The sequence below is a fragment of the Doryrhamphus excisus genome, chromosome 1 (genome assembly GCF_030265055.1).
Source record: "Doryrhamphus excisus isolate RoL2022-K1 chromosome 1, RoL_Dexc_1.0, whole genome shotgun sequence".
NCBI classification, from domain to species: domain Eukaryota; kingdom Metazoa; phylum Chordata; class Actinopteri; order Syngnathiformes; family Syngnathidae; genus Doryrhamphus; species Doryrhamphus excisus.
The window spans coordinates 10,030,632-10,049,056 of NC_080466.1; the positions used below are offsets into that span (position 1 = coordinate 10,030,632).

The 18,425-nt window shown below is 39.9% G+C and overlaps 2 protein-coding genes across 2 annotated transcripts; both read left to right on the forward strand.

The window, feature by feature from the left end:
• The first annotated feature begins 1,241 nt into the window (after positions 1–1,241).
• On the forward strand, positions 1,242–10,081 carry acer2 (alkaline ceramidase 2). The gene is made up of 6 exons (XM_058082463.1): positions 1,242–1,641; positions 1,880–1,994; positions 2,997–3,138; positions 3,779–3,916; positions 7,159–7,296; positions 8,398–10,081. The coding sequence occupies exons 1-6, from the start codon at positions 1,315–1,317 to the stop codon at positions 8,582–8,584; spliced, it is 1,047 nt and encodes a 348-aa protein (XP_057938446.1). The 5' UTR covers positions 1,242–1,314; the 3' UTR covers positions 8,585–10,081.
• A 670-nt stretch (positions 10,082–10,751) lies between these two features.
• Positions 10,752–18,011, forward strand: LOC131136015 (tetraspanin-5). The gene is made up of 10 exons (XM_058082477.1): positions 10,752–11,118; positions 11,647–11,697; positions 12,580–12,726; positions 13,270–13,440; positions 13,531–13,656; positions 15,370–15,417; positions 15,855–15,971; positions 16,053–16,114; positions 16,637–16,690; positions 16,777–18,011. Exons 1-9 carry the CDS (start codon positions 11,035–11,037, stop codon positions 16,647–16,649), a joined length of 819 nt encoding a protein of 272 aa, XP_057938460.1. The 5' UTR covers positions 10,752–11,034; the 3' UTR covers positions 16,650–16,690; positions 16,777–18,011.
• Positions 18,012–18,425: the final 414 nt, after the last annotated feature.

Below are 18,425 nucleotides of genomic sequence, written 5' to 3' on the forward strand. Positions count from 1 at the left end.
CGTGGCTTAATAGTGTACAATGTATTCTTTGGGTCAAGTTATACGCTCACACTTTATATAATGGGCAAGAAAATGTGTTAAAAACGTTATACTGTAGAAATATGACATAAATGTAGATGTAAAAAATATCTAAAATCAACTTTCTCTTTCTTGATTTGTCTTTTTTCCTTCCTTACAGTGTTACCAATGCTTAAAAATCAACATGCAAAGTAATAATACTTATAGGGATCTTATATGGACCTGCACTTTTTTGGAATTTTGCCCATGCTTTACAATCTTTATCTGTGCGTTCAAAAAATAAAAAACATAAAAAGAGACTCACTGCAGTAGTGAACTAAGAGTTCACTACTGCACATATGGGACTTACTTATTCCGCCCACAACGTCATCTGTAAAAGTGTCCAAAAAGCACCAACAATGCAGCATTTACATATAATGTGATGTGCATATTAACCAAGCTATCTTGACATTGTTATTATTATTATTTTTAACATTATTATGCCAGTCGAAGTACGTTACTGGCGCTTTGACACTAAAGCCATACCACACCAAGTAGCTTACTATTCCTGTTCTTTTCTATGCTGCTATGTGAAATCAATGCAACAAGAAAGGAAGTTCCACTAATGAACAAAATATGCAAAATACTGTCAGTATTACATGAATGTACCTGTTGCTACATGGTCACCCCATGGATATAAAAACATAAAACGTTGTTTGAGATTTTTTGGAGGTCTTTATGGGCGGCATAGGTGGATCCCAGTGAAAGAGACTGCTCGAGCTGTCTGTTTTTATATCTTTAGAACAAACAGAAAAGAGAAACATATGTGTTCATGCCTCACAAAAGGATTGTATACGCACCTACCATGATGGTGTGTATAGCCCTTTGCTATGTATTGGCCCGATTACGTGTCAGAACCCGATTTTATCCAATCTTCTAAAATACACCAGATCGGCACCAAACCCGATCCCGGACATCTGTACTTTTGTCCAATGTCCTGTTTATTTACATTTTTATGACACATACTTGTCTTTATTTTGGAAAACTTGAAAAATAACAAATATGATATTTTGGACTGTCTGTCAGAGCATTTAATGGCTGAGCAGTGTGCCACGGACATGTTTACAATGCAATGTTTCTGGTTCTGCTTACCATCATGGCGGTCAAACCCGCGCAGAGCATACTACGGAGGTGGATGCCCTCTAGTGTCCTTGGTTGCTAAGCTAGTGCAAGCGACACAGGAAGTAAGTGGGACTGAAGCCTTTCACTGAGCAGAAAAACTCTTTGGCTACCTCCTGAGCCTCTGAGTCTCAACGCATGACGTCGATGGTTCCGTCCAGCAGGACGCTGTGTCAAGACAAGTCGCAAACACTAGAAAGGAAGCCGAGCTTCGCACTAGTGGATGTGTGTGTTATCGCCAAGCTCTCTTTTGTTTGCCTGCGAACAAAACAGCACACGACAACAGCGTCGTTTGGCTTGTTTTGCATTGAAACGAAAACATTGTGTCCATCCGACGCAACTAGTCCAGACATGAGTAATGTTAATCTGATTTTTTGGGACCAGTTGCAAGCTGGCAGCTCCGACGTGGACTGGTGTGAAGGCAATTACCTAATTTACCCGAGCATAGCAGAGTTTTACAACACGGTGAGTGTGTGCAGTTTTAATTAGAAATATGCGATTTTTTTTTGCTGAACAGCTGTCATTTCTGGCTTTGTTTTTATTTCTATTGAACTGTTGTCACTGACTTTCAAGACTTGATGTTTACTGTTTTGAGCTGCAGCATCAAGTTACATACAAGTTAGCCCCCCCCCCCATGCTGGAAAACATCTGCCTGTGTTTTCTTTTCTCATGGGCTGTTTTCCCCATTGTTTTGTCATTTCAGATCAGCAACATTTTATTTTTTGTTTTGCCGCCCATATTAATGTGCTTGTTCCGCCAATATGCAACACATTTCAACAGTGGGATTTACCTCATTTGGACCCTGCTGGTGGTGGTTGGTAAGTTGACTTGACTGATGTGACTGACTGATTCTTTACTGTGTGGTGACCCATTGGTCAATACAGGGATGCTGTATACGAAACAGGCACATTGCAATGTCAAACAGAACTATTAACTTTCAGTGCAGCCTAAATAAAGCACATTCAAATATAATGGTAACATGGATAAATGAACTAGAGTAGAAATGTAAGGCATCAAGAAGACACATTCAAATTGTGATATGTAGTATTCTACACTGGTCACCAGATGTCAGTAATGTACATACAGTACAAGCCAGGCACAATGACAATAATCATAATAATAACAGTGGTTAAATAGTCAATTTATTAAGAAGTATCCCCCCCCCCAATAAAAAATGTGGTTCAAATCCAAATTGTGCAACCTCAGGCAGCTGATTTCAAATTTTACCTTCAATCAAATAGCATGCAGTATGTTTTATATACAGTGCATTCTGTGTATAGGCGCACAGTTTTAGCCTTATTAGCTGAAGCCTGCGGCTATCCCTCCATCATTTTTTTTTACCCTCTCTGTGATGACTATCCCTATTCATTGGTTCAATGAATAGGGCTCTGGTTTGATTTGATTCTACTCAGTAGCCTTAAATGGTGCCACTGTATGTAACAAACAAGACTGAGGAATTATGGTGCTTTATTCCCCCCGGTGCTCAATTTAAACGACAGTAACCCCCCCTCAGTTTCCTGAGGCTGCCTAGCTGAGGTCAGAAACAGGTAGTGATAATTGAAAGGGTTTGTATGTGAATACAAGGCCAGTTAAGTTGCAAATTGATTGAGCCTGCTCCTCGGATTATTGATTTATATGCTGTATAAGTTACAAAATCACAGTCTTTTATTGCATTAATGGTTGGCCTCACAACTACATTTGGCAAAGGGATGCTAGAATCTGTATGGAAAAGGGCAGGTCTTTCATCTTCTCCACATAGCCAACCTGACTGGCACACTTCCCATCTCTTTTTTTTTCCTGTGTTTCTCTCCTCCACTTAGGTATCGGATCAACATACTTCCATGCCACTCTCAGCTTCCTGGGACAGATGCTGGATGAGTTGGCCATTTTATGGGTGCTAATGTGTGCCATCGCCATGTGGTTCCCCAAAAGATACCTCCCCAGGATGTTCAGGAGGGATCGGTATGTTTATCAGTTGGGGACGATACAGGAAATTGGGTGTAGGAGAATGATACAAGACAAGATTTTAACATTACTTTAAGAAAAGTACAATGAACGAGGCTACACTCCTTCAATCCTTCATGTCTGTTTGGAGGTGAGAGATGAGGAAAACAGACACGCATGCACATGGCAATATATTGAGGCCAGTAAATGATCAAGTTAATTTTCATTTATTGTATGATTAATAAATTAAATTCATTAATCTTGTGGCACAAGGTCATATTTTACACTATGATTTGTTGTTGATTCATGACTTTTACAAGCTTTAAACATATGTTTAAATCCACACACCATGTAATTGCAGTTCCAAATTACTGCTGATGTCCTCGGCTGCATATTCTGTCACATGACATGTCCACTGCTGTGACCCTCTAGTTTAATAATAGGGCAGCCTAAGATAGCTGACACCAGTAAAAGCTGCTTCACATGTCCTTACTTCTCTTTTCATTGTCACATAGCCATCATGGTTGCTCTTAATTTTCCCATGTAGCTCAGTCTTAGAACATTGTGGAAAGATTTGGAGCTATCCCAACACCCCACAGTGCCATAGTTCCCTTCATGAATTATGTTTATCTGAATAGTATTTTGCTCTTTGCTCTAGGTCAAGGTTCAAAGTGGTCATCGCAATCTTGTCAGGGATCACAACAGGGTTGGCCTTTGTCAAACCTGTTATTAATTCCCTGTCGCTCATGACTCTGGGCATCCCGTGCACAGTGCTGCTCGTCACAGAGCTTAAAAGGTCAGTTGTCAAACCTTTTTTTTAAAAAAAAAAAACAAAACCCTGTACTACCAGGGACTATTTCTAGTATTACGTCAGCCAGGGCTCTAAATGCATCGTGGCAATACCACAGGGGTACTGGAAACAATAATTGGTCAAAACAACAACAACAAAAAAACACCTGGGGTGACCTCAATATTTCACATGAACTGAAATTATATGTGTGGCACCCACTATGGGTTGTGCTGTAAATACTTTGGAAGACATGCTAGCCTACACGTAATACAGATATGCTCTTTTTATCATCATTGGATTAAGGGCCAGCGGGCATCGGGTAGCCCCACACGATCACACGATGCCTCAGAAAAATAATAGCACAGGCAACACTGGAGGGGTACATATTTGTCTTTAGTAGTATGAAGTTACAGCAACAGCCTGTTTCTGTCACTGTATGCAGTTTTGGTGTGTGTGTGTTGTCCATAAGGGCCAAGAGAGAGAGAAACAGTGTCAACATGTAGTCAGCAGTTCATTAACACTTAACCTTTTGCCCTTTTGTTCATGCATTGTCAAAAGACACGTTTTACCGAACCCACTATAGAGTCAGTAAAAGAATGTCCGTGGCCACTTTTCTCTTTCTGTTTCCTTCTTCCCGCCAGCCTCACTCTCTTGACATCAACCTTTCTATTGTTCAACCTGTTGATAATTCTTGACATTACTGTCGGTGCCAGTCATAAAAGGTGGTTTCTGCTAAGTGGGGAGGATTTCCTGCTGCCATACTGTTTGCTTGTTTTTTACAGTGAGACTAATCTCCACCCCTTAGTCACGTCCAATGGGACACAAACAACCTATGTGTTGTAAAACAAGTTCATGACTAATTGTGTGGCCAATAACATGAATCATAGAAAGTTATTATGTACAATTGTAAGTAAACCTAACAGTCTAAGAATATTTTACATGTTTGTTTTGTCACCAGCTTCCCAGTGACCCTTTATGCATCTTTGAATGAGGTATTATTACTTACAATATCTGCGACTAGTGGACTTTCCAAAGTCGTTCTCGAGGTTGCATTTCGAAACATTTTTTTGCACTGATGACATCTGTTTGGCCGACACCGATTTTTGTCAAATTTGAAAAACAAAGACAACCTGCACAATTACACTGCAGACCTGTTCACTGTTCATCAGTACTAACAGTGGGCTGCTGTTACAATACAAATGTAATGTAAATGTTTTTAGCTCTTTGTATTGAGTCGTGGACTCTTATAGAGCAGCTGCACACGATAACCAGCACACAAAGCTTTATAGTTCTTCCAGAATCTGTACCTATTCAGCTGTATTTTTCAGTTCTGCTATAAGTTTGAAGGTTTATGAAGACTTCCAGACACTCCCCCTCCTTTCTCTCAAGTAAGAGAGACTCCACCCAATATACGTAGACTTTCCGACTACTTCACTTATCTCAAGCTGTCACACTCTTCGTCACTTCAAGCAGTAATCTCGTCTTCAAAACAGGGTCCCGATGCTCCCGCTCATTATATGTTATGTTTGATAGTCACTGTTTCTCAGGCATCACGCTGAGAATTGATACCTCAATTTGTGTAATGATGTATCAAGCACCAACATAACACATAAGAATAGACAGTATCAGGGACACTGGAGGCCAACTTCCCTTTGGGAGGAAGTATCACTTGCCAGCTATTCTGTCGTTATTTCCTTTTGCCCGGGAGTAGCCTCTAGCATCTGCTAAAGTCAGGATTTTCTAATTGGCGGAAGGACAGACATGACCATTCGTACGCTCCTATTGTAAATCAAAGTTATGTAAGTTTCCTCTATTGGTGTCGTTGTTTTTACTTCACTCAAATGAAGTCCACATTAAGGAGCCGTATTATACTATTTTTTCACCAAAACTATGTCCCACGGTAGTATTGGAAGTGTTTTGGCTAAAATTTAACCTTGATGGTAGAGTTCAGACTGTTTGAAGGTGCTTTTATTACACACTGTCGTTGCGTCACTTTTTAGATTATACTTTTACAGTTACAACTCTGCACTTGGCCAACATATCAACATTAATGAGTGGAACAGGACACAAATGTTACATAACACACACACATGGATAAAATAGTTGCTACCCTTTTAAAACTCACAATAATGACTAAAATGATACTGGAATTTGCCAAAATGCATAGACAACCTGCAAAGCTTCTGGGAGACAAATCTCAAGCTTTTTAGCAAGCCACATCTGCTCTGTGTTTACAGATGCGAAAAAAGATGCATAAAAGAAAAGAACACTATACCCACCGGGAAACACGTTGCAGGTCCCAGGTCAAGGGGTTGTCTAACAAGACAATGACCCAAAACACACAGCCAATATCACAGCCAATGGCTAAGAGCCAAACTTTTGATTATTCTGAATTGGCCTTCTATGAGTCCTGATTGCCGTAAGGGTACCAACAATTTTGTTGGTGTGTATTTACGTGTCTGTATTTACTGTCACATTTTTAACAGCAACATCATGCTTGGTTAGCGTATTTTCTGAAGAAAAACAAAATAATTCAGCTATTTTAAGAAGATAATACATCTTTCTCACATGTCACGCTCATAAACAGGCTGAAGGAAGACATGCTCCCGTCATTCCGAAGTATATTTTGCATAAAAGAGGACCTTTTTTATCTCTTTTGTTGTTCCTTTTTGTCTCAAACCAAAGACACCCCTTGGAGCGAGGGCAATCTGTAATAAAATGCCTGTCAACTAGCATGACTCCATCCTTTAGGGAGGAGTTTGTCATAGTGACTGCACTGTTCAGCCAGCAGCAGGGTTTGTGTGGGTGTGTGTGTGTCTGCGTTCGTGCTTAAGGACACGACTAATAATAGTTTTGCATCAGCAGCATTGTGAATAAGTCTGTGTCAGGGTCACGGACGTGTCTTAATAGCAGATATTATGTGCAGAGAAGCGGAGCGGCGTGCTTGGCTTGCTGTTCTATGGGGCTAAGTATGGGGTGAAATGCCGTCAAAGAGTAGAGGTGTATGGACGGTGAAAACAGGGCAGTTAACACTGCACAGCTGGGAGGCCTGAGAACCATCTGGGACATTTTTTGTACAGCGTCAAGCTTGAACAAAGCCCAGTGAAACTCACCACCCATGTCTGTATGCTTTGAACATTGGGTGGTATTGTGAGGCACTTTGAACAAAAGGGCAACTCGAGATGATAATGAGGCAAAATGAAGATGATATGCACCATTGTTATGGACAACAACTGTGCTTGTTGCAGGTGTGAAAACCCACGTGTGTTTAAGCTGGGTCTGATCTCGGGGATCTGGTGGGCACTGGCTCTACTCTGCTGGATCAGCGACAGGATTTTCTGTGAAATGTGGTCATCTGTCAACTTTCCCTACCTACACTGTGCTTGGTGAGCTCACAGAAACACACAATCAATGAAGGAACATACAGTGTATGCATGTGAGGGATGGGCGTCATAATCAATTCTGATGGTTTGGGCAAATGACACACATTGAGGTGCACGATATGGCTGCAACCAGAAAAGGTGCTTTTGATTCCGCGTCAACTAGTACGTGGTTTGAAAAGGGATAGCCAGAAATGAATGGAGACAACAGTAACACCTGCTGGAACCTGTAAACAGAGAGAAATGTGAGAGCACAAACAAAAGACAACAACAGGACCTCATTTGAGAACTTGTGAATAAGCAAAAAGTGAAGAGACCAAAACATCACCTGCTAATGTTTGCTTTAGCTTCATTTAAGAGGGGACAGAGAAGACAGGAAAATAGAGCAATAACGGAATACAACGGCACACAACAATACAATCATTGCCTGTTTTAGCTCAATTTCAGATGGGACAACGAGAAAGAGTGAGAATAAACATAAGGTGGCAAGAAACATTTCAATCACCAGTCATGATGTGCTATATATATCACTATATTGACAGTTACTATGGTACCCTTTATGTGATTGTATGGACATATCACTTCGTACTTCAGTCAGTGACAAAAAATTAAAATAAATAAAAAAAATATATATATTAGGAAAGCAGGAAGTGAACAAATGTAACAGTTACTGATTGTAAAAGTCAAATGGAATGGAATGGCCTTTATTGTCATTATAAGAGATGTACAACGAGATTGGAGAGCTTCTCCTTTCAGTGCAGTAGTCAAGTTTAAAAAAAAAAAAAAGGTTATAAAGTAGAGTAAAAAAGACAATTTTACAAGATATCCAAAATATACACATACATACACATACATAAAAGTACCAGATGGAGGGTTAATAAGCTTTGCTTCTTCCTACTCCTTTTGGACATGTGGAACTGTGAACTGATTATGTGATGCACTCAATTGTAATCTGATGCATGTTCAAATGAATTAAAACCATTACCATTAAAATAAAAGCATTAATAGAAGGCAACAGCAAAAACAATATCCGAGAGGTGAATGGATTTTTTAAAGCTTGTTAAAGGCCATACTTACTGTTTGATTAACAATCTGTCGCTCTTATAGGCACATCCTCATTTGTCTGGCCTCATACTTGGGGTGCGTTTGCTTCGCCTACTTTGACGTCGCCCACGAGGCCCCAGAGCGAGGTCCTGTCATCATGTTCTGGCCCAACGAGAAATGGGCCTTCATTGGCGTCCCTTACGTTTCATTCCTCTGCGTGCACAAGAAGTCGGCCATCAAGGTGACTTAAGGATACCCTCCTGCGTTCAGCCGGTTGCACTTTAAGATTCATCACCAGACTGGTTGCCCCCCCATCAGGTGATGCAGGTGGTCTTTAATAGCCAGCAGTGCTCCTGCATTTCTGTCATAGAACAAAATGTACCACAAACAATATCCGCAATGGGGCTTTCTGCCACATCAATATTGTTAACAGGGAGAGGAGCATGTGATAATTTATGAAAGTATTATGCATTTTATGCTTTAGTTAATTTTGTATACTTGCGATGGTAACTCAAAAGACATCAGTGTAAAGTATTAACTGCCTTGCATCTCATAGGTGCAATATACCAGCATTAGTGGTGATAATGCACTGGAAACAATAACTGTGATGAATACTTTAGTGGGACTCTTCCACCGTTGACCGTATTCCAGCATGCTATTGTGATTAATTGAAATGCTATGTGCAAAATATATATTGTACTTTATGATTAACCCATGATATCAGCCATTTATTAATGAATAATGAATGAAGAGCCATGTAACCAAAACACCAAAAATGAATGTCAACATTAATTGAAAGTTCATGGATTTGGTTTTCACGACAAACGGCAAATCACAACATTTCAGGTCAATCATGGGTATTTTTTTAAAATTTGTTAAGCTAAAAGCAACTTTCTAATCTTTTTATTTCATATTGTGTGTGTGTGTGTATTTTTATTTATCATGGTATGTTCTCTGGGGCTTATTTATTCCAGACGTTGAATTTTAAATGATATTCTTAGAAAATGTGTGTGTGAAGCCAAAATCAAACTGGATACTACAGAAAACAACAGTGCATAATCCTCTGATGCACATTGTGTGTATTCTATGCTTTCTGATGCCGAGTATGGAGAGAGAATGCAGAGTGTGTTTACTGCATTGAGACACTTTGATTTATTTATTAATTACAGTCAGTAATATAATTGGACGGATTTTACTGTTTTGTTTTTTTCCTTGGTCCAATGAGTGAAAATCTATTTAGAAATTGAAAGGGAAAGAAGGGTGCTTTGAAGCTAACATAATCACCAAAGATTTATGACTTCAATTTATTACATAAAAAGGATCAGAATGTACACAGAAAATTGAATTTTGCGAGAATGAATGAATGGTTTTAATAGCGTATTATTGCTACCTTGATATTGCCAAGTATTTTTCATTGTAGTCTCCAGAGATAAACAGTATTGCCAATGTGTGTGCATTTTATTGTTGGAGAGAATACAGGATTGTATAATAATTTTGAATGAACTGCAGTGCACGTTGTGCAGGACAAAAACATTTGACATATTTATGAAGTGTTTTATTTTAATGGTCACACAGCAGTATGGTGTGTATTTTCACGTGTGTTTGTGTATGTTATTTTTCATCGGCAGCACAGACAAACGGCACATAAATATTTATTTTCATAATTTATGCTGTTTTTAAACAAATATTTGTAATAGTATATTATAACTTTGGTACTTTATTTTATGCAATAAATTGAGCCAATTGAGTCCTCTTCTTTGTTGTGTTGTCATCTTTTGGAATTGTGAACTTTTTCTCCAGCAGGGGGCAGAATTTTTCAACGTCATTGTTTACCTCAGCTGGGCTGTTTCTTTTGTTTGTTTTAATGTTGATTTACAAAATCAATGGATTATAATGAAGGTTGGATAATATTTTTACGAATAATATGGTTTTAAAAATATATAAATATTAAAAAATAATATAGGAGTAAGAAAATTACTACTTTTTTGCTTCACATACTAGAATATACGGGTGTATCACAGTTTACTGGTAGCTCAGTGAGCCTCCTGTCAGAGAATATAATATGGTTCACTCCTTGTTCACTGTAGGAACCAAGACATATATTTTTGCCTCTGAACAAAACTGAAGTTGAAAAATACATGTTCTTTATTTTTTTCAGCTGCCTCTCTCCCCATTCTCAGAAGACCCTATGCCCGTTTCACCTTGTGCTTGATAAATACAACTAAATAAGTAACCATGATAGGCTGATATGAATATACTCGAGTTGTATCTAATTGTGCAGCGTTTATTCATCAATCTGATTATTCATAAATTACACCATAACAGCCAGGGGGAAAAAAGGACACTGGCTAACAAAGTCCCGCCCTCCTTGGACAACGCGGAGCCTCATTGGTTTCCACGCGCTTCAATCAAACAACCATGTCAAGATTATGCTCAAATAAAAACTCAGCGAATTCTGTTGGTTTAGGGGAGTCATATTTTTCAGTAGAGTGCTAACCGGCGTCATACACGACGTCATATAATCCCCTTTTTCGATGTCAAACGGGCGCTTTTGCTAGCCGCAAACAGGATGCCGCTGAGAATTTTTCAAACAGTGGATACAAAATAAACGGGTGTTTCCACAAGGCGACTGTTGACCGTATCACCATCGATTTGATTGTTTTGTGGCGGTTTGAGACGACAAAGCGTTGAAAAACAAACATGATGTCAGGAAAGCATTTCAAGGCTCATGAAGTGAGCTGCTGCATTAAGTATTTCATCTTTGGATTCAACATCATATTCTGGGTAAGTCCCTCTCTGCTTGCAGTTTTGTGTCTTCGGGCCTCTTTTGTTTGAACGGGTTACATCTGACATTAAGGGCTCCATTGTACGTTGACTTATGTGCTCAAACGTTTTTCTCGATGAGCATTCATCCCCGCTACAAATCTTGCTGCTCGAGTGCACTTGCTGCCTCCATCAGGCATCAGCCTTTTGCTTTTGTTTTAGGGCCACCGCTCTTGTTTACATCCTGGGAGCTGTTGGAATTTGTTCATGTTTAAAAGCATGTATAAACTGAAATTATACCATGTTAAATGTACCAGATTTCTAGATGCTTACAATGCATAATCCAAAGCAATAGGGATGTCCTAATTTTTTCACACCACTGCAACCCCGGTTGATTGTGTTCAAGGCGTGTTATCATACATGTAATAATGGAAAGTAGTTGTTTCTGACCTACATCTGCAACCTATTTTCCTCAAAAGTGTTTTGGTATTGATGGACTTCTCATTATGGATCACAAGAATAATCATTTTTGCTCTAATTCCTGTCTAGTTCCTTGGAGTGGCGTTCCTTGGTATCGGTTTGTGGGCATGGAGTGAAAAGGTGAGCACAGAGGTTCAGTCACAGTCTTGTGCTGGTTGTTTATGCCCACACAAGTGACATTCTCTCGACAGCAAGACATCTGAATATTCACATTTCTTGATGAGATGAGGATGCTTAGGTTCTCAATGGGAGTGACCAGGATGGATAGGATCAGGAAGGAGTACATCAGAGGGACATTACATGTTAGAGGCTTTGGAGATAAAGTCAGAGAGGCCAGACTGAGATGGTTGGGACATGTCCAGAGAAGAGATAGTGAATATATTGGTAGAAGGATTCTGCGTTTAGAGCTGCCAGGTAGGAGGCGTAGAGGAAGACCAAAGAGGAGGTTTATGAATGTAGTGAAGTAGGACATGAGGGTAGTTGGTGTGAGAGAGACAGGGTTGGATGGAGGAGATTGATTTGCTGTGTCGACCCCTGAAGGGAAAAGCCCAAAGAGAAAGAAGAAGAAGATGAAGATATATAATATATCCATCCATGCATTTTCTATGATGCTTATCCTCACAAGGGTCGAGGGGGTGCTGGAGCCTATCCCAGCTGTCTTCAGGCGAGAGGCGGGGTACACCCTGGACTGGTCGCCAGCCAATCACAGGGCACATATAGGCAAACAACCATTCACACTCATACCTTGCATGTTCTCCCCGTGCATGCGTGGGTTTTCTCCGGTTATTCTGGTTTCCTCCCACATTCCAAAAACATGCTAGGTTAATTGGCGACTCCAAAGCACCCCTGCAACCCTCGTGAGGATAAGCGGTAGAAAATGAATGAATGAATGCTTCAAAATGACAACAATCAATTTCATGTCATATTTAATGATCAGTTCATCAGAGCTCCAATTATTCAGTTTTTAATGACTAATATCTTGTCCGTTTACTACCCCACCAGGGTGTTCTATCCAACATTTCATCCATAACCGACCTGGGGGGCTTCGATCCAGTGTGGCTCTTTCTGGTGGTCGGCGGCGTGATGTTCATTCTGGGATTTGCTGGTTGCATCGGAGCGCTGAGGGAAAACTCTTTCTTGCTCAAATTTGTAAGTGACTGCGTGTTACTACAGTAGAACCAGTTTAAGTTGACCCGGTTTATGTCAACCAAATTATCAAATCCCAATCCACGGTGTTCTTCTTATTACTAAAAAGTACATACATGGACAACCGCTGTCATGGAGATAAAATCGCAAATTGGTTATCCAGATCACCCCCCAAATTTCATCAGTTATTCTATATCTCATCTTTGACAAATATTAAAAGTTTAATCCAAATCCCTTCAGAGTTTTTCAAGTTATGTTGAACAAACACAGATAAACACCAGTGCTGCTCTTGTGCTGTGCTTGGTGGAGGTAACAAACAAAGAAAGGTCGTAGGGGCGACAGGAAAGGAACTGCCGCTTGCATTCCAAGTTTCTATTTTTTTGTAGATTTTGCACAAATGGAGGAAAACATATGCAAATAATGGCTAGCTTCATTTATGACGACAAGAACTGCTTATGTCGAATGAGTTAGGGGATGTCGACTTGGAAAGGTTCAACACATTGGTGAGCTATGAAGAAATGTTTCTAAGATGTATTGTGTGTTTAGTTTTCAGTGTTCCTGGGTATCATCTTCTTCTTAGAACTGACAGCAGGAGTACTGGCCTTTGTCTTCAAAGACTGGATCAAGGACCAGCTCAACTTTTTCATCAACAACAACATTCGAGCTTACAGGGACGACATTGATCTTCAGAACCTGATCGACTTCACCCAAGAATATGTGCTCTTGAGTTTTGAATCTAATTTGACTTGACTTTGTGTTTATGTTGATATATTTGGGAGTTATGTTGCCCTTTTGACCTCGTTGCAGTGGGAGTGCTGCGGAGCTTTTGGAGCTGACGACTGGAATTTGAACATGTACTTCAACTGCACAGATTCTAACCCAAGTCGGGAGAAGTGCGGCGTGCCCTTTTCCTGCTGCACCAAAGATCCAGCGGTATGTATGGCTCATTCCCACACGTTTCCTGCCCACTTTCTTCAAAACATTCTTTGTACAGTACTATTTGTGCTGGGAGCCGTACAGTCAGTCATGCCTTTCCTGGTATGCAGAAATGTTGTGACGGTTAGTTTTTTTTTTTTAGGGGAGAATGTAGAGCTCCTCCCTGTTATAGATAGTTTGGTTATCTGTGTCCTCCAGAAAGCTGGAAACTATTCAGCGGGGCATGCAGACTTCTCTATGTTTAGTCCTATCACTCTCAGCACAGTCTGAGACTGTGGCTGAAAGAAGGCTTTTATTCCAGCTGAAACTGTGACAATACAGTAACTCTCAACCTGTTCAACGTAATAGATACCATACAATAACATAACATTAAGAGGTGGGACCAGTGGCATCATTAGGCCTATTTTAGGGGGGCTATAATCGGGCAAAAGCAGGCTAATACCAGCTACTACTACAATAATCAAAAGAAGCATAATGATGATAGTAATAATAATAGGCTAATTAATAATATAGTAATGATTATTATATAATTGATCACTGTCAACTGGACAGAATGCTTGTAGAGCTTGTGTAGTGTAGATTATGTGCACGTATGTAAATTTAATGGTGGCCTAAAACAATTGAGTATATTTTCTAAATCTGTCCAAAGTGGGAAAGTTATATCCCGGTTCTTGTTCGTTATTTGTTTTTTTTGGCTTTCCTAGTGTCTACTACATTCATTCATATCCTGTGCATCTCCAGGGGGCTAAGCTCCCCCTGTCCTCAGAATGTAGTGACGCCCCTGGGTGGGACAGGAGGACACAAATCAAGGCTGATGGTTCTCCAGCAGGTGTATCCGAACGTTTTCCGCTGAGGGTGACATTAAAGAAAATTGATAGCTGCGGAGGCCACATTGATATTTTCTGTTTTGGTTTATTGAAACACTATAACATTACAATTGTAGGATGAAGATAAAATTGCCTACATTTTAACTTTGTATTACACAAGAACTTGGTGATATCGTGCTAAAACATTCAATAAGTCATCCCTCGTTTTTTATTGCGGTTGGTACCAATTGGTACCAGACCCGACAGCGATAAGTGAACCCCCACAAATTAATAAACTAAATGTTTTTGTAGTTTGTGTATGACTTTCTAAATATGGGTTTTAACATTATATGAGACCAATTGTCACTTTTACACTCCTATTATTATTTGTTTACATCACATTGCACAGGCTACAGGATCACTGCAGGGACAAAGCAGCATAGCAAGCTACCAAGCTAACTTGTTGGCCTCTCCAATTTACTTGTTCAAAACCTGGTGTTTGGGGAAGCGAAAAACTTACCACTTCCACACGGAATGAGAAGGGAACCTTTTTTTTTAACACTCACTCTCAGCTCAGCCAGTCTCCATACAGTGTGAAAGGTAATGTAATCTGACATCATGTAAGATTACTGATGCGTAGTGACCAGAATACTACATGTAACTTGTGTTTCAATAGTTTTTGACAAACAAAACAGCGATCACTGTGACCTTAATTCTTATTAGTAATGTTCTGATATGGGCTATATTGCATTTTATTTTTAGAAAAATGACAACAACACAGTGTTTTGCAATGCTGCCTTTCTAAAAAACAAGATACTAAAATACTGTGCTGGTAGTTTTGTGACAGCCCTTCATAGAATCACTCATACACAGCAGTTATAGTCTGCTCATTGTGTCTTCTTAGGAGGATGTCATCAATACTCAGTGTGGATACGACATCAGAGCAAAAAAGGTGAGTAATTCACTTTAAAGCATCCCTTACGTATATCCTGGTGCTTCACGACAAAACATGAGGTCATCAGGTTCTCCTCCCTCCTCAGTACAATAGCCTCCTTTCAGCGCAGTCCAAAATAAAGCAGCTGGATTGCCAGCAGTACTGATGTGGTGTTACTCATGCTGCAGCAATGCGGTGGGATTTGAAACCCCCACCCTCAACCCCCATCCTTAGCTTTGGCCCTCACTCTCTCAGTCTGAGCATAATGTGGGGAAAGGCTGTGTTTTCTCTGCTTAAAAATGTGAAAGGAAAATAAGAGAAGGCACTTAGGAAAACTTAACTCACTATGTGTCAATACCCTTCTGACAAAAGCGCAACCATGTTTGAAAACACAGTGTACATGTGACTTGAATGAAAATGTAAACAGGCCGTGTAAAATGTCCTGGGCTTTTTAGGACTCAGAGAAGAGGACTTTCATCTACATTAAAGGCTGCGTCCCACAATTTGAGAAGTGGCTTCAAGACAACCTAACAGGAGTGGCGGGGATTTTTATCGGGATTGCATTATTACAAGTAAGAAACACTGCTATTTATTTTTGTGGGAAGCTATATTTGTAGCAATCTTATGTGCGCTTGTTGTTGTTGTTTTGTTAGATTTTTGGCATCTGTCTAGCGCAGAATCTGGTGAGCGACATTGAAGCAGTAAGAGAGAGTTGGTAAGTTCAACATCGTAATTTTAACCGGAGCAGAAATGTACTTAGTCCAGAATGTCATACTTAAATATAAAGTGGCTAGCGTGCAGGACACACAGCTAGGAGACCCGGGTTCGATTCCCTCAAGCATCTCTGTTAGGAGTTTGCATGTTCTCCCTGTGCATGCGTAGGTTTTCTCCGGGTACTCCAGTTTGCTCCCACATTCCAAAAACATGCTAGGTTAATTGGTGACTCCAAATTGTCCATAGGTATGAATGTGAGTGTGAATGGTTGTTTGTCTATATGTGCCCTGTGATTGGCTGGCAGCCAGTCCAGGGTGTACCCTGCCTCTTAGCTGTGATAGGCCATGCCAGCGACCCTGGTGAGGATAAGCAGTATAGGAAATGGATGGTTTTATGTGTATTCATAGTAACTACAGCGTCTTTGACAAGTAAATACTTTTGGGAAGTAAGGAATGACTAAGCACAGTTTTTCCAAGTGTATTTTCTGGATGTTGTAATGCATCTGCTTAATTTTTTTGTGCAGTTTGTTCACTTAAAGGCTGCCATAGAATCTTGAAAGGCAAGAAGGATGTACGAGGTATGTCTCCCACCGACACCCTTATGTTACCGCCCTGTGGTGTGCAACTAAATAAAACATTTTTTTTAAACACACTTTTCTAACAGGACTCTTCAAACTGGACACTGGCAAAGGCGGGAGACACATTAACCAGCTTCAGTGTCCACAATGAAGAGACTCAATACTGTGTACATGGTATATTTGTGGACCTATTTTTGGGATGACAGACCATCTCTGAAGTGTATTGTCAATACATTGCGCTGAGAAGTTAAATGCAGTGGTGAACCAAATGCTTTGTTGAAAGCAGACACAACTGCAGTTTTTAATGTACAAAGATAAGGTTATTCTGAAAAAGCACTGCATGCCTTTTGTCGACTGGTGGGACATGGACTCACTTGACTTTAGTACATTGAAGTATCTGAAAATATTTGGCTAGTTTGTGGTGAGTCGGTCAGTTAGCACTTTGTGTAAAAACGAACAGAACTTTATGTTGCCGAGAATTAACCTGAGATTTATTTGTGGGGTCACCTTCATATCAAATTGTGACACGCCTGAGGTGGATATATTTAGATTCTTTATCTTTTAAAACACCATGAGCATTCGGCCTCTAATGAAAATCAAGAAGCACTTTAGGAATGGTCGGCTACTGGCATGGTGTAGTTCAACAAGGGGCCACTAGAGGGGGCACTTTCTTAAGCAGCAGCAGCCTCTTTGGTGCTCCAAATGTCAATCACCCAAAGGCAACTGCACTTTTATACATTACCTTGACAGTTGCTGTTGCTAATTTCTCTGTGTTTTTGTTTGTGATTAAATCTGTTTAGTTCGTATTTAAGAAAAGCTGATCGGTTCACTGTATTGGCTTTTTATTTTCACCAAATGGATCTACACACACACACACACACACACACACACACACACACACACACACACACATATATATATATATATATATGGTATATACAGGCTAGCCATGTATAACAGTGTTTGCACTGAATAAAAAAAAAAGCATTTAAGAATTAGTCACAAACAGCATCACCAGCATTACTTAATTAACTGCAATAATATGCTTTGCAGTGACCTTCTCACTGGATAAACACCTTTTGGGTTATTTTGTTTTGTTTTGTTTGTTGTTCTCACCAAAATCTTAAAATGATTGTTCATGTTGACTCATCGCAACTCTTTTTTTTACCACTCAGTGCCAAATATGTATTTTGTACATATTCCTGGATGTTAAAATATTATTTCTAGAAATTGTGTTCTGTCCTTTTACCTTGTGAATAACTGGATTGTGGCAATGTTGTAAATATGTCTGAATAAACGTCGTTCTTCGTAGAATTTGTGGACCCTGGCATTAGTGCTTATTTGATATATCAAGAGGGATTAGTTTTAGGTTACTCAATACTGACCTCTAGTGGCTGCAATAATTGACTATCAAATATATTTTGTCCTGCTACTGTCAATGAGAATGATTGAATTGAATGCCGAAGCGCGTCAGCTGACTGTATAAGTCAGACTGTAGTCGCCAATGCGATGGAAATCACACGACTGTGGCCAATAACAAGGTTTTTATTGCACACAATAATGGCTATTGTTGGCCGCAACCACGCTATCAAAACACAGATAGCAACTACACCATTGCTTTTTTCCTGGTTCCCTCACAACTACACGCCCACAACGCTGGTGCATTAATGGCCAACCGGAACGGTCAGACACTACAACACGCCAACAACACATCAGGGTCGCTACAATATCAAAC